Consider the following 24100-nt stretch of genomic DNA (forward strand, 5'->3'; position numbering starts at 1 on the left):
CTAGTTCCTGCTGAAGCCGGTCAGGAAAGGTGGGGCGCAGCACGGACTTTCTCTCTGCCAACTGCGCACAGAGGGACCCCCTCTGTGACGCTGGCAACTCGTCTCTTTCTCACGGGTTGGAGCCCTTTGTAGACACGGTGGGAAACGCAGGAAAGGGGGTCACAACCACCACCGAGGCCACCGCCTGAAACCACCGGTGCGACCTTTTGCCCACCGTTCGGGCTTCTCCTCTGCGCGCACCGCCACCCCAGACGGGACGGACGCTCCGGCTGCGCCCCGGCTGCCGCACGGACGTCCAGATACGCTCTGAACCGAGAGGGAACAGGGGTGTCTGCGGCCTCCCGAGTTCGGCCTCCCCCGTGTCAGAGCGTCTGCCGGCCCGTTTTCTGTCGTCACTGAATGTGTGGAACAGCCGTTCTGGGGCTGTGTTTTGTCTAAGGAGCGTTTAAGCTGTTCCCAGTTTTTTACTACCAAAAGTAATGATGATGCATACATCGCTATAATTGAGAGCATTTTAGTATATTCCTGATTATTTCTTTGGAATTGATTCCTTAAGGACAAGTTGCAGTATTCATCTTTCCAAGGGTTTTACACTGTCTTGCTCTGGGAAGCCCTCCCCACGCTTCTGCCCTGGCGCAGGAGGCCGTTGCGGAACGCGGGGAGGGCGTGGGCCAGGCGGGCGCGGCGGGCACAGCGGCTGACCAGAGCGCGCCTTCCTTTCTCGGCCTAGAACAATCACCACGAGGAGAACATCTCTTCCAAGATGAAGGGCTTGAACGGGAAAGTGTCCGACTTGGAGAAGGCTGCCGCCCAGAGGAAGGCCAAGCTGGACGAGAACTCGGCCTTCCTGCAGTTCAACTGGAAGGCGGACGTGGTGGAGTCCTGGATTGGTGAGCGCGGTCTGGGGGCAGCCCTGTGCCCCGCCCCGCCCCCCCCCGGCCCCCAGCAGCACTGTTCCGACCCCCGGCTCGTCTGCTCCCGTGGCGGTGGGTTCTCTCCCGCAGAGAAGCAGCTGGTCAGGTGTGGGCGTCTCAGCCTCCCCGCCCCCCGGGCAGACCTGGGGCCGGTGCCCTGCCCCGGAGAGTTGGGGCCTGGGTGGTGCCTGGCACTGGGCCAGCACACGGGTTTGCTAAAAATAAAAAATAAAACGCCCTTGGCTAATGGAAGAAGCGGTGGAGGTCACAATGGGGACAAAAGGAACAGGACGGCTGGCACCAGGCTGTATTGGTGCTGCCCCCAGCCAGCTGCACGGGTCCAGCATGCACTCAGCTTTCTGGAGAGAGGGAACTGGACTCTGATTCGGGGGTCATGTGACCGTGGTAGCTGCTGTCACGGAAGAAGAGCCCGAACCCCATGTCTTTGCAGCACAAACAGAAAACGGGAGTTTGGGGTGCAAGGAGGGGCCAGTTAGTGTGGGTTCAGAGACTGCTGTTGGTGACACTGAAATCGAAATGTAAAAAAAAACTGTGCCTCATCATTTTTTAACTCAATCTCACTGCACCGAGGAGGAGAGGTACATTTCCCGCGCTTGGTTTTCTAGGTGAGAAGGAGAACAGCCTGAAGACGGACGATTATGGCCGAGATCTGTCTTCTGTCCAGACGCTCCTTACCAAACAGGTCGGTTGCGTCCCCGTGGCTGGCTGGCTGAAGCTTGCTCAAATGGCCGTTCCCGGGAGGCACGAGGTGCTCCGCGTCTTTCATGGAGACGTCGGACTCCCGAGTTAGGCCCCAGGGGCTCGGCAGTACCCGGGGCGCGCCCTGGTCCCCGGGGTGCTGCCACGCTAGACGGCACGCGGCGGCCCAGTGGGTGCAGGCGGCCGTGTGCCGCAGGGTGCGCTGTGGGCCTACCCTCGTGCCCGGCCTCCGTCTGCTCGGGGGGGTGGGAAGACGCTGCTGCCCTAAACCTCAGTCTCAGGGACAAGCGCAGGTGTGACCCAGTGGCAGCACGAGGTGGGGACTCCGGGCTCCCGGTCCGGCCGAGGCACCAGACCCGGCAGGTTGGAATCTCGAGGTGGTGGCTGCAGAGTGACCCGTGGCTCCCGTTCCGTCCCAGGAAACCTTCGACGCCGGCCTGCAGGCCTTCCAGCAGGAGGGCATCGCCAACATCACCGCCCTCAAGGACCAGCTGCTGGCCGCAAAGCACATCCAGTCGAAGGCCATCGAGGCCCGGCACGCCGCCCTCATGAAGAGGTGGAGCCAGCTCCTGGCCAACTCGGCCACCCGCAAGAAGAAGCTGCTGGAGGCCCAGGGCCACTTCCGCAAGGTGCGGGTGGGCCGGGCGGAGCTCCGCTGGGGGCGGGGGGCCGAGCCCTCAGCTCGGCACAGGGGGGTGCTCAGGCGCGTGGGGTCGCCCTCACGAGACTGCCGTTCAGGAACACCCAGGACGGGTGATGAATTCACGTGCACCCGGGGCGGGGGGCGGGGGAGCGGGAGGAGGGAGCCACGCCAGCCATGAGCCGAGTCAACCCCGGCGCCCCCTTTCCTGCCCAGTCCCCCGCCCCGGGAGCTGTCACGGGTCTGCCTCCTCTGCTTTCAGGTGGAGGACCTCTTCCTGACCTTCGCCAAAAAGGCCTCGGCCTTCAACAGCTGGTTTGAGAACGCGGAGGAGGATCTGACGGACCCCGTGCGCTGCAACTCCCTGGAAGAAATCAAAGCCTTGCGTGAGGCCCACGACGCCTTCCGCTCCTCACTCAGCTCAGCCCAGGCCGACTTCAACCAGCTGGCCGAGCTGGACCGCCAGATCAAGGGTTTCCGCGTGGCCTCCAACCCCTACACCTGGTTCACCATGGAGGCCTTGGAGGAGACCTGGAGGAACCTGCAGAAGATCATCAAGGTGCCCTTCCCACTGCCCTCCGCACTCCCGCTGGGCTGCCTGCCGGGGACCTGGGCGGGGACACCCCTCCCAGCGGGAGAGCAGGGAGACTCGGGCGCGGGGAGCAGGGCTGCGTTTCCCAGAAGTTAGCAGGGGTGTCCGCCCAGCCACCCGCCCGTGGCCCGTCGTCAGTCCCTTCCGGGCACGACTTCCCAGAGTTCCCGGGGGTGGAAGCAGCCGGAGAGTTACACTGAGCGCTCGGAGCTCACGGAGCGTCTCCCAGACACCTCCCTCCTGTCTCTGGGTGGAGGTCAGCGCCCCGTTTTCCTGGACCCCCCCCCGCCCCCCGCCCAGAGCGACACAGTTCTCGTGTTCAGCGTCAGAAAACGACTTTCTGCCGCTCTCAGACGATAAGTCAGCTGATGCGCCCACTCCCGCGGGCAGCGCCTTCTCCGTCCCGCGCCCGCCTGTGCCGGGGGCTGGGGTGACGTGGCCTGTGCCTCCCTCTGGCCCTCAGGAGCGGGAGCTGGAGCTGCAGAAGGAGCAGCGCCGGCAGGAGGAGAACGACAGGCTGCGGCAGGAGTTCGCGCAGCACGCCAACGCCTTCCACCAGTGGATCCAGGAGACCCGGTGCGGCCCGGCCCCGGGGGCGCGCTGGGCCTGAGCCGCACGGCCAGGCCCTGGGGAGCTTTGCATGGGAGCAGGAGGCACTCTGGGCCCTAAGGGAGCATGGGCGCGGGCTGGGCAGGTGGGCAGTGTTAGGCCCGTGTTCTCGGGGGGGCTTCACCCCACTGGGTGGGACCATGCATGGCCCCTGGTGAACCTTGAGTGGCGACTCGGCAGCAGACCTGTGGGTTGAGTGCAGGGCGGGTACTGATGATGTCGTTTTGTTTTGTTTTTTTTTTCTCTTTCCTTTCTTGTGTCCCCCTCTGTCCCCCACCTCCTGATTGCTGCTGTCCGGATACCGCCTTGTCTTGTGGCTGCTTGGACCCCATCTCCACAGGACGTATCTCCTCGATGGGTTAATATCGTCTTCTTACTTCTCGGGGATTGTGGTGTGGTGGTGTCTCGTGTGCTTGTTCCTCTGCCCTGTGTCCCCGTGGCCTGGCTTGTCGAGGATCCCAGGAGGGACCTTCCTGTGCCCAGGGCCAGCTGCACTCCCCCTGCCCTGTCCCCGTCACCTTACAAGGAGTGTGTGCCGTGCCCCACAGCCCACCGTCCCTGACAGCCCACGGGCTGGGGCGGGGGGTGCTCCCACCTTCCCGTTCCAGCTCCAGGGGCGCTCAGGTAGGGAGTGTGACCGAGCTGGGCGGCCAGAGCTGAGGCCAGGCCCCTGGGAATCCCTGGGCTGGCTCCGCCATGGGACGGCACTGGCCATCTCTCCTGCCTGTCCTCCTTGTGTGTCCAGGGGGTGGTACTTAGTCCTTACTTAGGAGGCTGTGGGCCTAAAGCGGATGACAGCGTTCAGGGGCCCAGGCCGGTTCAGTAAGTCCCCAGCTGTGCACTGGCCCTGCCCCAGCAGCCCCAGTTTCCCTGGGGTGGGGAGGAGGCACGGGTGTCAGTGACCCCAACTGAAGGCAGAAGCACCCGGTATTTCTGAGCCGTAGGGCCGTCCCCCCCACTCCCGGGAGGGGCCTCTCCCTCCAATCGTGGCTTCTGCCAGGGTCAGTCACCTTCACATACCCCCAAGCCCGTGCTCAGGGCCGGGGTTGGCAGGACCCCCGTGCTTCAGGCCCGCATCCTGAGGCTCTGCACCAGGCCAATCGAGCAGTAGGAGAAGAAAGCCCATATGGACTGGTCCCCACATGCCTCGGGCAGAAGGGGTCAGGGTTTAGGGGTCCCGGTTGCAGCTTGAACTCGTAAGCCACCTGGTGTCTGCTCTGCTCGAGCCCCTGGGGCTCCCGCTGGTCCCATCTTGTCTGTGTGAGGCGCCACGCTCCCCTTACCGTGTAGCGCCCCCAGCCGCGCCTCGCCCGGCCCGTGTGCACTGCCCCAAGGCTTCCTGCCCTCCCGGGCTGGCCCTCGGCTGCCCCCCCGGCCCCTGCCTGGGCGCTGCCTGCTCGGCCTCTGTCGTGTGTCTGTGTGGGTGTGCTCCCCTCCCTCTTCTCTGGGGTATTTACTCGGTTTCTTCTCTTTGAATAGCATAGCGTACCGTCGGGTCGTTCGTGTCTATCAGTATGAAGTTGGGGATGATCTGTCTGGAAGGTTTTTCTCCTCTTATTTCTCTCCCTACCTCACTGTGGTTTTGCCCGTGCACTCTTGACTTGCCCAGGCGGCTCTGCTTTCCGACTAACCCACTGCCCTCGGCCGCCCGGGGCAGAGCGGCCTGTCCCCCTCCCCCTGCACCGGCACCCAGCCCCCCACCCCCAGGCCCTGGGGTGTGCTTTGCCCTGGGGGGCGTGGCGTGACCGTGAGTCTGAACTGACCCGCTGGGGTAGGAGGAGGCCTGGTGCCTTGCTTTTGCTCGACACTTGGAACTTGGGGAGATGTCAGAGCTCACGCTGGCTGGCTGGGCGTTAAAAGGGTGGGCTGGGGCAGATGGGGGCGCAGGGGAGGCCGGGCTAAAATCCCACCGAGGACATGCGCACAGTGTGACTCGTCCCTGCACGCGCCCCCAACCTGGCCACCGTCTTCGTTCACTGGAAGCCTCCCGTGGCCTTGCCCTGTGTCAGCGGGACGGAGGCTCCCCCAGCCCCTGGCTCTTCAGAACTTGGCCCTGGAAGGAGCCTCTGGTGCTGCCGCCAGACCCTGGGACCTGACGCGGAGGCTCAGTCACAGCCGCCACCCTCCTCCGGGCAGGACTAGAACCGTTTTTAAAGCTCAGGTCTGGCCACGACCTCTTAGCACCCGGCGTCCGTGTCTCAGGGGTCTGGCTGCGTCTGCCCCTGGAAGGGGACCTCTCCCCAGGAACCTGCAGGAGACCCCAGGGGTTCCTGGGGTGGCTGTCTGCTTGTCAGCCCCCTCCAGCCTAGGGCCTCCCCGTCTGTCGGCAGCAGGGAAGGCCCTGTAGGGGGTCTCTTCCCGCCGTGGCTGCAGAGGGGGGTGCCCTGTTGGGCCAGAGCCCTCCTGTGTTCCTGGGAAGTCAGTTCCCGAGGTGCTCCTCAAGGGCCTGGCTCGAGTCAGGCCCTGTGTCACAGCGGTGCGAGGCCCAAGGGGCCGCATGAGGAAGGGCCTTGGCCGGGGTGGGTGGCAGCCACTCGGAGCAGCGGCTTCCCCCCTGGACTCAGGGAAAGGACGGCCTGCCTGCTCCCGGGCCACGCAGGGAGAGGCAGCCGACGGCAGGTGGGTCAGTTTCCTTCGTAAAAAGAACTGGAGCCCGCAGGCACCGTTTAACCGGGAGTAGTTCATCTCAAGCCCACGGGTCCCTCTTGCCTCACCTCGGTTTCACGTTTGCATACAGGTCCTGCATGGTGGAAGAATCCGGGACCCTTGAATCCCAGCTCGAAGCTACCAAAGTAAGTGCCCGAAGGGCCCCTGACCCAGCCGAGACCCTGCACCCGTCCACCCTGGTGGGCCTGCCTGGCTCTCGGTCCGGCCGGAGGCGGGCTGGCTGGGTACCCCTGTACCCTCTGGCTGAAAGCAGCCTGGGCCCCACTGGTTTAAGGAAAGGCGCTGTCTTTGACGGCTGCTGCCTTGAGCCCTGCTTCGAGAAGAAAAGGCTCCTCTCGTCCTTGGTTTGTATTGGGTTGGCCAGAAAGTTTGGTTTTTCACCTGTAATAGCTCTAGTAGTGTTCAGTTGTCTTTAACTTCATTTGAGACCATTTTGTTCCACTGTATGGTGACAGCTGTCATGTCGGCATTTTTTTAAAAACTTAGTTTTTGTGTACCCATTTTAACATTGAAGAGGGAAGAAAATACGCAACACTTTGGCCATTGTGCTTTATTCTTTCAAGAAAGGTAGAAACGTAACAAAAAAAGGTTTGTGCAGTGTGTAGAGAAGGTGCTGTGACTGAGCGAACATGTCAGAAGCGGTTTGCCGAGTTGTGTGCTAGGGATCTCTCGCTGGACGATGCCCCAGGGTCGGGCGGACCAGCTGAAGTCGACAGTGATCAGATGAAGACGTTAATTGAGAACAATCAATGTTGTACCACACAGGAGATAGCCAACACACCAAAACACCCAAATCAATTAAATTATTGATGAAAGTGAAAAACCTGTTGTTTCACAGAAAACACTACAGACTCTCTCGCCAACCCAGCAGCTTCCCGGGCCGGCCTGCCCACCGCTCGGTGGCACTCACGTTGCAGTCCGGCCCTCTCCCGAGGCTGCCAGGCCCTACACAGCACCCCACCCCCCTTCCCCTCCACCCACGGCCCTGCTGGTCTCGGGTGCGGGGGCCAGGGCCGCTGGGCAGGCTCTTGGCCTGGTGGCTGCAGCAGGAGCCCGTCCCCTACACCTTTGCTCCCCCACCCTGCAGCGCAAGCACCAGGAGATCCGAGCCATGAGGAGCCAGCTGAAGAAGATCGAGGACCTGGGGGCGGCCATGGAGGAAGCCCTGATCCTGGACAACAAGTACACGGAGCACAGCACCGTGGGCCTGGCCCAGCAGTGGGACCAGCTCGACCAGCTGGGCATGCGCATGCAGCACAACCTGGAGCAGCAGATCCAGGCCAGGTACCTGCGCCCGGCACTGGGGCTGCGGGCAGAACAGCCGCGCCCCCTGAGCACAGGCCACCTGGCGTCCCGCAGCCAGGCTGCTGCTGAGCTGGGTGGGTGGGGTCTCGGTCCCTAATTCTCCTTTTTCCTGCAGGAACACGACAGGGGTGACCGAGGAGGCCCTCAAAGAGTTCAGCATGATGTTCAAGTGAGTGCACCTGCATCCTCCCGGGGGAGGGGCGGGCGGGCTCGGCAGCAGGGCCTGGGTGCTGAGCCACCCTCCGCTTTGTGCCGCAGACACTTCGACAAGGACAAGTCCGGCCGCCTGAACCACCAGGAGTTCAAATCCTGCCTGCGCTCCCTGGGCTACGACCTGCCCATGGTGGAGGAAGGAGAGCCCGACCCCGAGTTCGAGGCGATTCTGGACACGGTGGATCCGAACCGGTGAGCCTTGGGGGAGGCAGTGGACAGGGCTCTGGCCGAGGCACCTGCGGCCCCCCCGCTCACTGCACTCGCCCCTCCCCAGGGACGGCCACGTGTCCCTGCAGGAGTACATGGCGTTCATGATCAGCCGGGAGACGGAGAACGTCAAGTCCAGCGAGGAGATCGAGAGCGCCTTCCGGGCCCTGAGCTCCGAGGGGAAGCCTTACGTGACCAAGGAGGAGCTGTACCAGGTCCGGGACTCCGCGCCCACCCCGCTGCCCTGGGCGGGAGGGACTGAGGGAGGAGTCCCAGGACCAGGAACCCGAAGGCTGCCCCGGGGTCAGGGTGGAGCTGAGTCTCCAGTAACGGGCCCTGACAGCGGCTCTGGGGCCAGGCTCAGAGCGCTGGCCGGCCCAGGCGCCGGGCACGGATCTCCTGGAGCCCGGCGGGGGGGGATGGGGGGAGTAAGGGTTCCCAGCCCTCCCAGCCCACCCAGCCCGCGCTTCCGCGGGGCTCACAGGCGCCGTCCTCCCCACAGAACCTGACCCGCGAGCAGGCCGACTACTGCGTCTCCCACATGAAGCCCTACGTGGACGGCAAGGGCCGCGAGCTGCCCACGGCCTTCGACTACGTCGAGTTCACCCGCTCGCTCTTCGTGAACTGACCCGCCGCCCCCGGCCAGCCCGGCCCGCGCCGCCGCCGCCCGCCGCTGCCTTGCTGCATGTCCGCTCCTCTCTGCGCCTAAGGAAAAGACTCCGGACGGCGTCACTTCCCAATGTAACCTTCAACCTGCTTAGCTTGGGGTGAAACGTAGTAGAAAACGGTGCTTCGGCAAACTGCTCCCGGCCCGGTTACGGCCACCACGGGGACCCAGCTTCCTGTCGCGAAGCCAGCTGCTCCATTCCGACTTCAGAAAATCTAAGCAGTTGGCTGGTTTCCTCTTGTTCTCCACCCGCCCCCCATTTTGTTTCATGTAAAAGAAATAAACCACTCGACTCTGCCCCCACACTGGTCTGTCTTCATTGAGCTTCCATCACAAACAGCACAGGTACCCCCCGGCCCCCCCCCCCGCCCCCCGCACCGGCCTCTGTGCCCAGGGACGCGCCCCGCCGCGCCCGCGCCCTCAGGCGGCCACCTCCGCCGCCAGCCGCTCCAAGGCCTCCGTCTCCCGGGGCCCTTGCTCGGTGAACTCGGTGCTCAGCTGCCAGACCTTCACCACACCCTCCGCGTCGCCAGCAGCCAGCAGCTGGGTTTGATGCTGATTAAATTCCAGGCAGTACACGGGGCTTTCGTCCTGGGTCTGCTTGACTGAAACTGTGGGCTTCTGGGAGCTTTTCTGGAGGTCAAACAGCTGCACGTCACCTTCACGGGGGGAGAGTTGTGGGGTGAGACGGGCCTGGGGCCTCGTCAGGTTCCCCACGCACCCGGGAAGACAGACTCCCGGGCCGCGGCTCGGCTCGCTCCCACGCGAGTGGAGGCCTCGCCCCCGACCCACGGGACAGGCCAGCCCCTGTCCCGTTCCCTACCTTCACCGGAAGCGGCCGCGAACACCAAGGGGCGCACAGGGGACCAGCGCACGGCGAACAGGTACTTGCGGGACAGCTGCAGGGAGGTCAGGGGCTGGGCCTGCAGCATGGAGTGCAGGTGCACGTGCCCGTCGGTGCCCGCGCTCAGGAAGAGGTTCCTGCGCGGGGGAGGGGGGGCCCAGCAGCGGGGTGAGTGTTGGGTGTCCAGGTACAGCTCGAGCCTCCCCAGACTTCTAGGCTCTCGGGCTCCCCCAAACTCTCCCTGGACCCCACCCCCCCCAGGCCGGCAGTCCTGGTTAGAGAGGGTCCGATTCCCTGGGACCAGCCACCAGGTCTCTGGATGCCGGGGCCCAAGCGCAGAAGGCCCCGGCCCCGGCCCCGGCCCCGGCTGGACTGCAGGCCCTTGCAGCAGCTCTGGGGTGTAGCCCAGTGGGACTCCTCACCCGCCTGCGCCGGGGGCCCCAGGCAGGTGCAGGACACCCGAAGGCCGGGCCCTGCCCACCTGTGGAAGGGGGAGCAGCTCACGGAGTAGACGGGGCCGCCGTGGGGGGAGAAGGAGAACTGGGCCGGGGCCCGCAGGGGCACGGAGCTCGGAGCCCGCGTGGCCGCCGCCGCCTCCGCCGCCAGGGAGCACTTGAGCGGGAAGCCGCCTTCCGTGCCCAGGACGAAAAGGCCAGGGTCAAAGCTGGAGAAAGCCACCGCCGTGGTTCCCACCTCGGTCTCTCCCCGGTGCGGCTGTGGGGAAGGGGACGGCAGGGCGGAGGGGAGGGAAGCTGGTGAGCGTCCCAAAGGAGCCCAGGCCCAGAGAGGCCCTGCAGCAAGTCCCGGCTCGGCTGGGGGCGCTGCTGCCACTGCCCGCTCGCCCCACCTGCCCCCAGGGTCCACCTGCGCAGGCAGGCCGGCCCCACAGGCCGGAGCTGCTCTCGGGGGCCGGCTCCAGGGGCAGCGGCCTGGCCCCCACGTACCTTCTTCAGCTTGGTGTTCCGTGGCAGCTGCTGCACCACCAGGGCGAAGCCGCCTGTGAGCTGCAGCTGGCCCGGCCCAGCTGCCTGCCAGAGCAGCACCTTCCCATCGGTGGCCACGCTCAGCACCTGCCAGCGGTGGCTGTGGCGGGGCTCGGGGAGCCAGAGCACCTGGGGCAACGGGGTGCGGGACCAAGGTCAAGAAAGGGGTGCTGCCGCCAGCCTCCCCGCAGAGGCTCAGGCCTGGGAGCCGCCTCAGTCCCCGCCCAGGGGCAGGCTCGGAGGGCTCTGAGGTCCGTCCCCTGGTCCCAGCAGAAAGCCAGGGGGGCTGGCGGCGGCCGGGAATGGCCCTTGGGGTGGGTCCTCCCAGGGACAGGGCTGTGACTCAGGCCCTGGGAGTTCCAAGAATGCCGATGGCAGCTGCCCAGCCGCCAGCTCCCTCGTGACCCTCTTCCACGGCTGTGCCGAGCGGGCGCCCTCTCTCCTGCTCGGCCTCAAGAAGCGGGCCCACACCAGCGAGACCCAGCTCAGAGAGGAGGGGAAGGCACCCCCTTGACCCTCCCAAACACCCACTGCCCTGACCTGGTACACCGGGTCCGTGTGCGTGTCGTCTGTCAGGCCCGTACGCCAGAGCAGCGGGTCCTCAGGGCGGCCCGTGTCCCACACCAGCACCTCGCCGCTGTACAGACCACCTGTGGGACCCAGCCGGCCAGGCCAGAGCTGACCCGTGCCCAGCAGCCCAGTGTGCTGGCCAAGCACCCGCCCTCCAGCCCCTGAGCCAGGATGTGGGGCCACTGCCCGAAAGCCACCCCGAGGAGGACGTGCCCTGCTACCCGGGACAGGCCCCGCCCAGGAAGCTCCTCTGCCCAGCCCTCGAGAGGCCCCCAGCGCCACCCTTTCCCAGGCGGGCGGCTCCTGTCAGCAGCGGCAGCTCCTGAGCCGCCGGCTCCACCCCACTCTCGTCCCAACCAGGCTGACCCTCTCGCTCTGAGCTGCACGCCCCACTCAGCATCCTCACCTGAGCACAGGCTCCCCTGTGGTCTCCGCCTCCCGCTAGTTCCGCCCTGGCCGTGCCCCGGGGCTGAGGGCCCGAGGGAGCCTCCCCTTGGCCGCCCTCCGCAGAGAGGGAGGGAGGGAGGGAGGGCGGAGACACGAGGCAGGCCGGAGGCTCACCTGCAATGTGGGAGGGCTGCGTGGGGTGGAAGGCCAGGCACATGACGGCACTGGGCACCTCCACCACCACCGACGGCTGCCGGGGGTTCAGGCCTCGCCGGTCCAGGTTCCAGGCACACACGAAGGACTTCAGGGTGCTCCAGTCCCCATCATCCAGCCTGCGCACGGACGGCCGAGCTGGCTCCGCCCCTGGGCCGGGCCTTCTGCCCCCACCTGCCCCCACCTCTCTCCCACAGCCCGCACACACAGTGACCTGTGCCCGCATCACACCCAGACACTGTGCTTGGTATCCAAGTGCCACAGGTTCCTCCACAGCACCCCGAGGGCACGCCTTTCACCGGAAAAGGGTTCCCAGGAACCAAGCCTGGGCCCACATGTCAGAAGACAGCTCACGGAGAAGGCACGGCAGGCCCGCAGCTCCCTGCCCAGGGCTGACCGGTGGGCACTCGGAGTCCTGGGCTCCAAGCCCCTCCGCACCCCCGCCGCCCGCTGCCCAGGAAGTTCCGGGCCAACCCCGTGCAGACGGGGAAACATGCTCCAGCGAGAGCCCGAGGGCCCCCCCTGCCACTCACCGGCCGTAGGCACAGGCCACCACGGAGCCCGTGCTGTTCCAGGAGACACTGGTCACATGCAGACCCTGCGCTTGGGCGGGCGGGTAGCCCAGGGTGTGCAGGCACGTCACCTGCGAGACAGAGCGTCCCCACCCCTGAGCCTGAGAGACACCCAGCGGGCAGCCTCAGTACCACCCGACCAAAACCGCCCCCGGGCTCGCGCCGCCCAGCGCCCTGGCAGGGGTCGGAGTCCACCAAGCACCGCGCAGCCCCGAGGACACCGCACGGCCTCCGTCCCGACGTGCCCCCCCGCTCGATGCTTCCAGACCGGAGGGCAGGGACCAGAGCTGGACCCTGTTCCCACACCCATCCTGCACACACACGTCCAAAAGCTTCGGCGTCGGGAGCTGGAGGGCGGCGACGTGCGCACAGCGACGTGAGCGCGCTCGGTGCCCCAGGGCTGCACGCTGGGAGCGGTCAGAGCGGAGACAGTGTTTCTGAGCTCTGGCGCCTGGCTCCCCAGCCCGCGGCAAGCGAGCGAAGGAGAAGGCTGGCGACGCCGGCCACGGCGAGGGCCGGCCACGAGCTCCCTGGAACACGGGCCGCACCACGGAGCAAAGCTCCGTGAGAAGTCCCACACCTCCTGACGCCCCCCGGGCCCCACCGAGAGGAACCGCCCCACGGGATGGCTCCACGGGCCCGGAAAAGCCGCGCGCTGGGAACCCTCACACGCCGCTCCGAGGAGGTGGGGCGGGCAGGCCCTGCAGCCAGCAGTCTGGCGCTCCGTCCAGAGGCTCGCGGGGAGTGACCGGCGCTCCACGAGTCCCAGTCCCAGGGGCGCCCAAAGGAAACCGAAAACACGTGTTTACACCAAGACGTGTGCACAGATGTTCACGGCATCGTGCCCGAGAGCCGAGTGTCCACCGGCTGCTGGACAAGGGCGGCCTCTCCCCGCAGTGGAATGTCCTCCGGCCAGACAAGAAGCGCAGCGCCAGCAGACGCCGCACCGTGATGACCTGCGACAACACTCTGCTCAGCGGCAGAAGCCAGTCACAAAAGACCGCTTCTTCAGATCCCACTGGTAGGACACGCTCAGAGAGACAGAGCGAGAGAGACAGAAGGCAGATCAGCAGTTGCCAGGGCCCAGGCAGAAACGCCTAATGGGTACGGGGTTTCCTGGGGGCACGAAAACGCTCTGACGTTGGCCGTGGCGACGGTCACACGGCCCCGGGGACACACGAAAACCCACTGAACGGCACGCTTTATGTGGCGAGTTACGTGGGATAGCGACAGAACCTCAGTCCGTCTGTTATTCCGAAACGAGACGACGCAGTGAGGTGGGAAGCAGAGGGGGCGTGAGAGAATGTTCGGGGTTTTCAGTCTCTTGGCCTGGGTCCCGGTCCCACCAACGTTCCCGCCGTGCGGCGAGTCCTGGGCCTGCGCGGCCGGGCAGCTCGGCTGGCCAGAGCACGGCCCCGGGCCCCGGAGGGCTGAGGGCTGACCCCGGCCGCGGGCTCGGTCCCCGGTCAGTCAGGGCGCATGGGTGGGGGGGGCAGCCGGTGTCTCTCTCTCACATCGATGTTTCTCTCCCACTCTTGCTCTCCCTTCCTCCCTCTCTGAAACCTGCACACATGCCTCTGGGTAAGGGTTTTTTCAAAAAGAAAGAAAAGTCACGGACTTGAACACATGTAAGCTCTGCATGTTTTTATGTTACAGTCAATAAAAGTCCCCATTAAAAATAAACTCCAGGAGTCTCCCCCTCACCTGCGGTTTTACTTCCCGTCTCAGTGACCTGTGATCCGCCAGGGACTGCGAACATGACACGGAACGCCCCGGAAATCAACAGCCCCCTGGCTCTCAGCCGCAGGCCGGCCTAAGCACCGCGCTGCAGTCTCTCGCCACCCTGCCCCCCGCCCCGCACCCCCGCCCCCCGGGCCAGGAGTCCTCGCTCTGCAGCCGCCCCGCCCTGCGAGCTCCCCGCCTGCCGGTCGGCCTCCAGGCCGCGGTCGCCGGTCACAGCGCCCATGTTCCAGCCACGCTTACGTCACCGGACAGTGCCACCTCCGCGTAACTGTTACGGCCGCAAATGGTCAGAATTGTTCCATCTTGTCACCGTTACGGCTCGCCCCCTACTGTGTCTACCTCAGGCACCGAACCTCCGCACTGGGGCGTGTGTGTGCAGAAACACAGCGCCCGAAGTGGCCTGGCCTCACGTCTTCAGCGGGCTCCGCAACTTGGGGCAGAACAACGCGCGTGAGACCGATCCCACTGCAGACAGACCGATCGACACAGACAGGCGCTGAGCTCCCAGGCAGCTCCTCGATGCCCTAAGGAAACGACTTGGGTAAGACGTTACTCCAGGGCCTGCTTGCTGTGTAGGGTTTGGTGCCGTCCACAGCCCCAGGCACCCGCCGGGGGTCCTGGAACACGCCCCCCAAGCACACGGGGCGCTGCCGTACGCACAGTGAGAGCTATTTATCACAACGCTACAGCCGCAGTGATTATGCAACGCACAGTCTAAAAGGAGACTGACGGGGGAGAGAGTTAGGGGACGATGGGGCTGTCTCGCACCCTCACTCCGTAGCTGTGCGTTTGCCGGCACAGAACCGGCTCTGCTTTGGCCGGAAAAGACCCTACGCCTGGTCACCGTGACTCAGCCGCCAGCAGCACACGGGTGGAAAACAAGGGGAAGGAAATGACACAGCAAACAGACCAGAGGTTCCAGGGGGAGGTCCATCGGGGATTTCTCCCTTATCTCTGATTTCTGAGTGCTCGGCAAAGTTGTCAGATTGTTTACAGATATTTTTTTAATTTACTGGGTTTTAGAGGGAGGGAAGGGGAGAAAGAGAGAAACACCGCCCACCGCCCCACCCATCCGGCGTTTGCCAGTGGACCCCCACACGCGCCCCACCCTGGCGTTTCAGGAGGTCGCTCCAACGAGCTGGACCGCCAGCTGTGGCCATTTACAAACTTTAAAACTGCGGTTTTGCACTAAGAGCAGCATCTCAGCCCTTCAGGGGCTTCTGCAGCAATGCCAGGCCAGTGGTGAAGTGTCAAGGCCACACCCCTGGCAGCAGGAGACAGAAACACCCACATGGGCCAAAACAGCCGCCCCGCTACAAGGGGAGTGAAGCAGAAACTGATGCAAAAGAAGACAGACAGACAGAGGTGTGCTGCCGTTCAGTTATGTAACAGCGAAGTCTGAAAGCACGCCTCTGTCTGACATTTGGAATGAGCTAGAAACTTCGGGGCCGCCCAGGGCGTGCCCAGCGCGCGGCCCCTCCAGGGTGCTGCCCAGCCTCCCGCCTGCTCACGTGCAGGAGGAGGCGACAGTTCTGGAAGCGAGGCCGCTGTCCCCACGCCCACCAGCCGGACGCAGACACAAGGTGGCATGTTGGCGCGGAGGGACGCAACACGCGTGCCGGGAAGGCTGGAGCCCCCGCATGGGCACTGGCGTGGGACGCTCTGGCAGCGGAGAAAAGGCCACAGACACACCCTCGGTGCTTCCCCCTTCGGTGAACCGCGTTACGGACGACACGGTGGCGGCCGCACTGTGCCCGCCCAGCGCGGGACTCACTCCGCAGGCCGCAGGCCTGGGGCCCCGCTCCCCTCTCGCTGTCTGCATCTCCTAGGTTCTGGGTGTCTGTGATGGCTGAACTACTCATAATAAACACGCGCTGCTTTTGTAATAAAAAAAAAGAACAGATGTTTTTGAAGGGGGGACAAGCCTGGCTGGTGGGGCTCAGTGGACTGGGTGCCGGCCTGGGAACCAAAGGGTCGCAGGTTCGCTTCCCGGTCAGGGCACACGCCTGGGTTGCGGGCCGGGTCCCCGGCTGGGGGCGTGTGAGAGTGATGATTCTCTCCCTCTCTCCCTCCCTCCCTTCCACTCTCTAAAAAAAAATAAATTAAAATGTTTTTAAAATTTTTTAAAAAGGGGGTGATAAAGTAATACACACATGGACCAAAATAATCCATAGAGATGTGAGGAAGCCCTAATAATAAAGGACAAAAGCCTGGCCTCTCTGAACGTAACTGAGAGACGGGGCACAGGCGATGACCCCGCCCAGGGAGAGAGGACAGAGGACGAGCCGAGGCTTCAAGGTCACTGCATTCTTCTCTGGCGGCCTGTGTCTCCTCCTGCGGCACTGGATCTGACTCCGCGCTTTGGTGCGGACTTATTAGCAACCTTCTGAGGACCCTCTCACACGCACTCCGACTCCCAGGCCTACAGAGACCTGGTGGGGAGGGGGCAGCCGCACCTCACGGGAAACAGAGGGAGGGCAGGCAGGGGAGGAGAGGGCAAGGGAAGGGCCGAAGACCTCTGGATCCATGACGACTCATCTGTTTCTAACAGTGTATATAAAAAAAAAGGCAGCCCCGATTGGTGTAGCTCAGTGGATTGAGCTCGGGCTGCAAACCAAAGTGTCGCAGGTTCGATTCCCAGTCAGGGCACATGCCTGGGTTGCAGGCCATGACCCCCAGCAACCGCACATTGATGTTTCTCTCTCTCTCTTTCCCTCCCTTCCCTCTCTAAAAAATAAATAAATAAATAAATAAATAAATAAATGATCTTAAAAGAAAGAAAGAAAGAAAGGCACGGCCCTGGCTGGTGTGGCTCGACGGAGTGAGTGGCAGCCTCCGGAACAAAAGGCTGACAGTTCGATGCCCAGTCAGAGCGCACGCCTGGGTTGCGGGCCAGGTCCCCAGCAGGGGGTGTGAGAGAGGTAACGGAGCGCTGTTTTTCCCCTACATCATGTTTCTCTCCCTCTCTTTCTCCCTCCTTTCCCTTCTCTAAAAATAAATAAGTAAAAATCTTTCAAGAAAGGAAGAAGACAAAGGTGCGAACCAGCGCACAGACGCCTGCGGACTGGGGCGCTCAGCCCCGAGCGAGCAGCCTGCCCGCAAGCGGCACACTGGGGAGGGCGAGGCCCGGCCGGTGCGGAGCAAACGCCAAGAGCTCTTCCTGCGTTCGGAGGCTCCCGCCCTCGGAGCCCACGCTGTCTGTCGGCCGCACAGCTGAGTTCACCGGTGCCGGCTCTGAGCTGTGCCTGGGGAGCAGAGAGGGCTGGAGACGCTGACGTCACCAGAGCACAGCCCCGAAACGACGCAGACCAGGGCTCAAATTCCAGCTCGGCCACTTAACCTCTCTGCGCCTTTCCTACAAAGTGGAGATCGTCACGGAACCGACACGGGTGTCCTGGGGAGTGAGTGCGACGGGACAGAGGGCGTCCTTGCCCACAGCGCCCACGGCGCCCACAGGGCCCACAGCGCCCACAGTGCATGGGGAGACGCATGCGGGCGGAGGAGAGCACGAGGCACCAGTCGAACTGGCCGGGTGCAAACTCCGCCCCTGCTGCTCACGAGCTTGGTGCCGTTCCGGAACAGTTACCGCAGCTCTGAGTCCCGTGCCCCCGGCTGCAGGGTGCAGCCAGCGAGGGCCCACTGACTTACTCCTACAAGACAGCCCTGGGCACCTGAGACAGAGCGCAAGGGCTCGGTGAGGGCTGGTACCGTGACGGGTATGATGATTCCTCGGGCCGTGCAAAAGACGGGCCTGAAACGGGGTGCGGGCGGCCCGCCTGCTCCCTACCGTCTCCTGCGGCTCCGTCCAGTTCACCTCGAAGCCGTCGAAGGCGTGGCTCTGCCAGTTCTTGTTCAGCTCCCGGGTCACCAGGGCCTCCACTCTCTGCAGAAAGGCCGCGAGCCGGGGGCCGTCGTGCTGGGGCGCGGGTGGGGAGCCCGCCGGCATGGCGGCCTCGGTCTGCACCTCGGCATCTGCATGCCTCCGGGTCTGCGTGGACGCTTCGGCAGTGGTGACGCTGGCCGTCTGGCAGCTTTTCTGGAGGAGATCAAAACGCCGCGGTCACCAGCTAGCCAGCTGTTGGCCGCGTCCCCTGCCCGGGGAACTCGCTTCCCATGCAGCTCGCTATCCTCAGGCCCGCGGACCTCTCCGCTGTCTGCTCAAAGCCCGGCCCATCTTCCCTAGGAGGGGCCCAATCTGCGTGGCGCGCGAGTGGAGATGACCCTGAAGCCTTCCTCTGTCTGCTCCACGGAGGCCGAGGGGGGACAGGGCCGCGACTAGCTGATCAGAGCCCGGGGCTGCCCTCCAGCCTCAGTGACTGGTTCAGAGGGACCGCATGACCCGGTAAGAGCCCCAGGCCGTGAGGCGACACGCTTTGGTGAGGACTCAGGAATGTCCCCTCTGAAGACACCGGCATCTGGAATAGTCACGGAACAACTTTAAAGACGATAAGGAAACTAGTTTTATCATAGGTTAACTAACGTAAACAAGTTCCTCCAGCACCTCATCAGCGTTGTAACAGAACAACGTTGCTTGAGGACCTGCTGGACCTGAGAGCCGGCAGTGGCCACCTCGGCCAGCACCCTCAGCCCCTGTGGCCAGCAGCGGAACACCCCCTAGCCCGCCCCCGCCTTGCCGGACAGCCCTCTCCAGCGGGGTGCCTTCCACCCGTGGCCGAAGGAGACACTCGCGCCCGTGATGAGTCAGTTCATATACGGCAGGTTTCCCGGCTGCCCTCCTCTGCACCCTGCCATCCGTCTCAAGGTCCTTGTCCCTCGGTCAGCTGGGCGCAAGGACAGGCATCAGGTGCTCAGGAGAGGAACTGCCAACCTGCCTTTCTGACAGCCATGTCCAATCTTTTCCGAACGAGGGACCCACGTCCCTGAGATCGTTGTCATCCACCAGAGGCCCTCCTCACCCAGCCACTCATCAGGGTCCCGCCCCCGCGATTCCCTGCTAAGGCTCGGGGGCAGGGCCAGGCCCCAGGCCAGAGTTGGTGAGCCGGGAGAGGGGACGAGGACCACGCAGGGGAGCTCTCCTTGGGGCCTGGAGCACGCTCAACCCTTGTGCCCACGCCCCCTTCCCATTCCACTGAACTCCCCCTGCTCGTCCATCTCCCATCAGCTGTGAGTTCCTCCGGCAGGAGAACGCTGCCCGCTCCACCTTCACACCCCAGCACTTTGCATGGCATTTGGCACATGGTTCAAGTTCATTTATACTACACACAACACATGTATGTGTACATGTACACGTACCTGCACACACATACATTTATTAAGCATCTACTTGCCAGGCACTGTCAGGGTACGGTGGATGGAGCGGAAAACAGAACGTGCAAGGTTCCTGTGCCCGAGGAACACGCCTGGGACTCGGCTGTGGACGAGTTAAACAAACCAACCAACCAACCCCATGGAAATCCAACGGTGCAGCAGAGGTGGGGAAGCTCCCGGGGCGGGGCGGCGCAGGTGGCCTCTCAGGGAGCTGGCATCTGAGCTGAGAGGGGAAGGACAAGGAGCTGGCCGAGGGGACAGCGACAGGCAGGAGGGCCCCCAAAGGCACAGAAGCACGTTACATTCAGAGGGGGGCTTCAGAAAGGCAACTCTGCCGGAAAGTGGGAGGGATTGGATCAGCAGCGTGCACATTCTGCTGTGCACTAGAAGGAGCTGGGTGCTTCAGTACAACCAGAGTCCCGGCTCTGACCTCACGCCAGTCCCGCTAGAGTCACTCAGAGCAGGCCCCAGACACCCCCAGTGTCCAGTCTCCAGGCCGTTCCAGCGTCAGGCACGGCTGAGAAACCGCAGAGCAGCAAGGGGCGGGGCGGCCAGGAGCCGGCCCTCTCGGGTCGCTGAGCCTCCTGTCACCCCCCCAAGAAGTACCCTAACAAGGCACATTTTGCAGAAGAGACCACATGAGTGGTCCAAGGCCAACCCTTAGAGTCTGCGCACCTGGGTCCCAGGACCCTGTCCCTCGGAGCAGACTGGGGTATGACGAGAAAAGCCGAGTCAGGCCCAAGACCATTGACGTGAAAATAAAGTTTCAGAAACCAGCACTGGAATGCACACCCACATTCCAATACTGTACCACTATTCGAGCCAAGCAAAGACCCATGTTTGACTATGCCAAAGAAACTTCCAAAAAAAACTAAGAAACTGCATAAAAATTTACCTAGAACACTCATCACAGGGTTAATTGATAAGAGAAAAATTGGAAAAAATCGAACAGCCCATCAAAAGAGACTGGTTAAGAGGGTAGGGAGGTATAAGGGACTAAACGGTAATGGGGGAAAAAATTCAATAAAGATTAAATAGGCCCTGTTTGGTGTGGCTCAGTGGATCGAGTGCCGACCTGTGAACCAAAAGGTCGCTGGTTCAATTCCCAGTCAGAGCACACGCCTAGGTTTCAGGCCAGATCCCCAGTAGGGGGTGCATGAGAGGCAACCACACATTGATGTTTCTCTCCCCCTCTTTCTCTTTCACTTCCCCTCTCTCTAAAAATAAATAAATAAAATCTTTTTAAATTTTTAAATTAAAAAATAAAAAGGAAAAAAGGGACTGGGGAAATAAAGTTATAAAAAATGTTGACATGCAATGTTTGGCTGTATTAGGTGGAAGTGTTATGTGCAATGCAACTCCACTTTTATAAAAAAGAAAAATGTGGAGGGACAAAGGGGGGAAATCAGGACAACTGTAATAGCACAATCAATAAAATATAATTTTAAAAATGTGGAAAAGAGGCAAAACAAAAAGGGGACAGGTACAAACCAAATGGCTGGAGGGGAATGAGACTGTGGGGTGACTTTTATTTCTTTTTTTATTTATCCATTTTTCTCTAAATTTTGGAATAGATAACTTTAAAAAGTTGTATTAATTTTTTTAAAGGTTTTATTGATTTTTAGAGAGGGGAAGGGAGGGAGAAAGAGTGGGAGAGAAACATCAATGTGTGGCTGCCCCTCACACACCCCCCACCAGGGACCTGACCCGAAGCCCAGGCATGTGCCCTGACTGGGAATTGAACGAGTGATGCTTTGCTTCGCAGGCCGATGCTTAATCCACTGAGCCACACCAGCCAGGGCTAAAAGTCCATATTAATTTGAGAGAGAAACAGAGTTTTGCAGAGAAGCAGAGTTTTGCCACTTATTTATGCATTCATTGGTTGAGTCTTTGTATGTGCTCTGACCTGGGAGACATAGATAACTTTTAAAAAGAAAAAAAAAGTTAATTTGTAAAAAATAATTTACCCCTTCCTTCTGACCCTTGCAACATTCTTACAACTTAACAAAATCTTCTGTCCTGGCTGGGGTAGCTCAGTGGACTCAGTGCAGGCCTGTGAACCAAAGGGTTGGCGGTTTGATTCCCAGTCATAGCACATGCCCGGGTTGCGGGCCAAGTCCCCAGTAGAGGGCGCGTGAGAGGCAGCCACACATTGATGTTTCTCTCCCTCTTTCTCCTTCCCTTCTCTCTAAAAATAGATATAATCTTAAAAAAAAAAAAAACTCAGTAAGGTAAGAGTGATTCAAATGTATCACCCTCACAAATGAAAGCCCAGGATCAGTTCTTCCTACAGGTTAAAACTATCTACAAGAAAATTAACAAGCCTCAATCTCATTCTTGGGGGGGAGGGGGGAGTTACACTGAACCAGGAGTTCCCAACTTCTAAAATCTGAAGTCTTCTACAATCTGAATCATCAGCAAGCCAGAGAGAGGTATTTCAAGTAATTTTTTCACGTCCAGTGAATTACATACATTTACCTGTGGTAAGGGTCTCTATAACTCAAGCATCCACTGCCTTTACTTTTTAACTAGAATGGTGGCTCCTGCGCAGCCTGGTGAGGCCGGAGTGCTTTGAAACCAGATCAAATCCTGACTTGAAACCGACAGGCTGTTGGCCTGAGGTAACAAACTGTGCTCAAAGGCAAGACGTCAGGGAAACGCCACAGGTGTTGGTGAGACTGTGAGCTGCAAATTGGACACACCTATGCGACAAATTAAGCCTCAATTTTCTGCATCAACCTGCTTGACCTGTCCCTGCTTAACCTCTCTGATCTCACCTGGAACCGTTCTACCCTCGGGCCCTGCATTCCTCTCCAGCCCCGCCTAGCTCCTCAAACACCAGATTAGCTCTGACCCCAGGCCTCTGCACCCGCCCTTGGCTCTGCCTGGACTCTGCTAACTCAGGGATCCGCTCCGCTAACTCGCTCACTCCAAGTCTTTGTTTAAATGCCCCCTGTCTATGCGGCCCACTCTGCAACTCACCCTCTCCCTCCCCGATTATTCCTTCTAAACCCTCACCCCTCTTTTTCTTGTCCAGGACACCGTCCACTTTCTAACACACTGCATAATATATTTATTGCATACACTGTTAATTTTCTATCCCCCGCGCACACGCGCGCAGGCAGGGCTCCGGGAGGAAGCCCCGAAGGGCCCCCGCGCGCGAACCGCTCTGGGCTGCGCGCAGCGGGAGTTCCAAGCGCCTCCGGAGCGGCCGCGGCACCCAGGAGCCCGGCCCCTCATCTCCCCAAAGCACCTCTTTTTGTGTGCTTTTGATTAAACCACAAGAAGCGGCTTGTCTAGATCTTAAGATGCAGTCGGGTCATTTTTTTAAACGGAAGATGGTTTGAAATGCCTAAAAACTTCAGTTCATCCAAAATCCTTCCAAACGTAGGGTCTTCAGACTTAAAAAACAAAACAAAACTTTATGCTGTTGTTCAAAGACTGAGGAAACTGACACAAGAGCATCCCAAAGGTTAGTTCCTGTGTATTAAAGTATGAAAATAAATCGGTGGGACGCCAGAACCTGGCCCGGCGGCCTGGCGCGGCCCGTGGCCCTCGCCCCGCCGCCCGCGCCGCCCGGAGCCGGGCCCGCGCCCTCACCGTCTCCCCGCGGAGGCCCTGGACGCCCCTCCACTGCGAAGGCACGGACACCACGCCCAGGGTCTCGTCCTGCAGCGACCCCGACCGCCCGGGCCCCTCGGCGCTCGCAGCCCGCGCAGTCGCCAGCGCCACAGCACCCGCGCTTCCCGCCAGGCAGAGGTGCCTGGGCTGCGCGCAGGTTGCCATGGAGACGGGCCGGCGCTGGCGCACTCCAACGCGACCTTCGTCCCCGCGTCTCCAGAACGGAAGACCGGGGAGGTGAAGCTATCGGTGCCATTTTTGAAGTGGTCAGATGCTTGCCCCAGGACCCGGAAAAAGGAGATAAGTTATTCTTTTCAGCCGGTTGTACAAGCATAACCAGTGTTAGATACTCTGTTCTCATAAGGGGAACGCTTAGGGGATGTGCGGCTGTCCCCTTGCGGGGGAGGCGGGGAATGCGGAAGTGAGTCCCCGATGCCAGGATCAAAGATGGCGCCGAGCGTCCCTCGCAGAGGCCAGCGCCGGAGGCTGTGGCCAGGACAGGCGGGCGAGTTTTAAGACCTGCTGGCCTGGGACCAGCAGGCAAGCCAGGTTCTCCCAGCAGAGCCGGGAACCGCGCTGCTCCAGTTGGCCGCCACTTTGAAGTCAAGTGCTCTACCTCGGATCTTCAGTGTCTGCCCCAGTAGAATGGTAGTTTAAAGTATCCGTATGCTGCCCCGGCCACGCAACTGGGTAGCCAAGTGTCAGAGCAGTGAATGCATATATAAGTGGGGCAACACATTGACGTTTCTCTCTCTCCCCCTTCCTATCTGTCTAAAAAAAAATCAATAAATAAGAATAAGTAAAATATCCATATAGGGATCCTGAGCCTGATTGAATAGTTGGAAGGCCCAAATGAAGTTGTCTACAGAAACAGCCTTGTTACATCGAAATGGAAGACCCAGGGATTGACCACACGGGTGTTGTGTGACAGGCAAAGGCCAGAGCTCTGTGTGTGTTATTACATCCTCAAAACGATGCTGTGAAGAAGCAAATGTCATCTGTGATGCGAGAGTGCTGATGGTCAGAGTTTGACCGCCCCAAGTTACCCAGTACATTCAAGTCCCCATGACATTTGCCCACGACACCCACAGGCGGCTGCTTGGCCTGAAGCCCTGTTCTGAGCCTCTTGGCAGGAATCCAACGGCCCGGCCCCTGGGCTGCTTTCCTGCTACCCCAGATATATCGGGGATGAAAACCTGCCCACGTAGGGGCCCTCCGCACCACCATGGCTGAGTCCTCGTTAGAACCCTGTTTCACCGAGGCCTGGAGAGCCGGTTAGATGGGCAAGGCTGCTGAAATGAAATGCTACGGACATTTCTTCCTGCAAAGAAAGAACCCCACAGCGTTCTTCTTGCAGGGCCCTCT

At 61.6% G+C, this 24100-nt stretch overlaps 2 protein-coding genes across 11 annotated transcripts in view; one reads left to right on the plus strand and one right to left on the minus strand.

Moving 5' to 3' along the window:
- SPTAN1 (spectrin alpha, non-erythrocytic 1) overlaps positions 1–8839 on the plus strand; it is a 57613-nt gene extending 48774 nt beyond the window's left edge. For 5 of the 9 annotated variants that reach the window (XM_045846187.1, XM_045846189.1, XM_045846190.1 and 2 more), the window contains 13 exons: positions 731–890; positions 1541–1617; positions 2054–2263; positions 2537–2833; positions 3330–3442; positions 3816–3833; positions 4955–5017; positions 6213–6267; positions 7230–7426; positions 7563–7616; positions 7706–7852; positions 7935–8082; positions 8370–8839. In XM_045846187.1, coding sequence (XP_045702143.1) covers positions 731–890; positions 1541–1617; positions 2054–2263; positions 2537–2833; positions 3330–3442; positions 3816–3833; positions 4955–5017; positions 6213–6267; positions 7230–7426; positions 7563–7616; positions 7706–7852; positions 7935–8082; positions 8370–8495 — 1665 coding nt within the window. In that variant the 3' untranslated portion in view covers positions 8496–8839. The remainder of the gene's footprint in view (positions 1–730; positions 891–1540; positions 1618–2053; positions 2264–2536; positions 2834–3329; positions 3443–3815; positions 3834–4954; positions 5018–6212; positions 6268–7229; positions 7427–7562; positions 7617–7705; positions 7853–7934; positions 8083–8369) is intronic. The other 4 variants (XM_045846192.1, XM_045846193.1, XM_045846194.1 and 1 more) reach the window with 1 other exon arrangement.
- Positions 8840–8917: 78 nt separating this feature from the next.
- Positions 8918–22915, minus strand: DYNC2I2 (dynein 2 intermediate chain 2). 2 transcript variants are annotated; one of them, XM_045846544.1, is made up of 9 exons: positions 22715–22915; positions 17634–17882; positions 12065–12174; positions 11493–11650; positions 10902–11011; positions 10323–10490; positions 9860–10092; positions 9358–9515; positions 8918–9193 (listed from the first exon to the last, which is right to left on the minus strand). In XM_045846544.1, the coding sequence occupies exons 1-9, from the start codon at positions 22898–22900 to the stop codon at positions 8955–8957; spliced, it is 1611 nt and encodes a 536-aa protein (XP_045702500.1). In that variant the 5' UTR covers positions 22901–22915; the 3' UTR covers positions 8918–8954. The 2 variants fall into 2 exon arrangements, with proteins under 2 accessions (XP_045702500.1, XP_045702501.1); XM_045846545.1 differs by having other exon boundaries at positions 9055–9193; positions 9883–10092.
- Positions 22916–24100: the final 1185 nt, after the last annotated feature.

Source organism: Phyllostomus hastatus, unplaced genomic scaffold (assembly GCF_019186645.2).
Source record: "Phyllostomus hastatus isolate PE091 unplaced genomic scaffold, TTU_PhHast_1.1 phas_contig_495, whole genome shotgun sequence".
NCBI classification, from domain to species: Eukaryota; Metazoa; Chordata; class Mammalia; order Chiroptera; family Phyllostomidae; genus Phyllostomus; species Phyllostomus hastatus.

Coding starts and splice junctions, on each gene's coding strand:
- DYNC2I2 (XM_045846544.1), bottom strand. CDS start 22,900: ATGGCAACCTGCGCGCAGCCCAGGCACCTCTGCCTGGCGGGAAGCGCG. Junction 12,175..17,633: donor GGACGGAGCCGCAGGAGACG/GTAGGGAGCAGG, acceptor TCTGTCTCGCAG/GTGACGTGCCTGCACACCCT. Junction 10,093..10,322: donor GGAACACCAAGCTGAAGAAG/GTACGTGGGGGC, acceptor CCTTCCCCACAG/CCGCACCGGGGAGAGACCGA.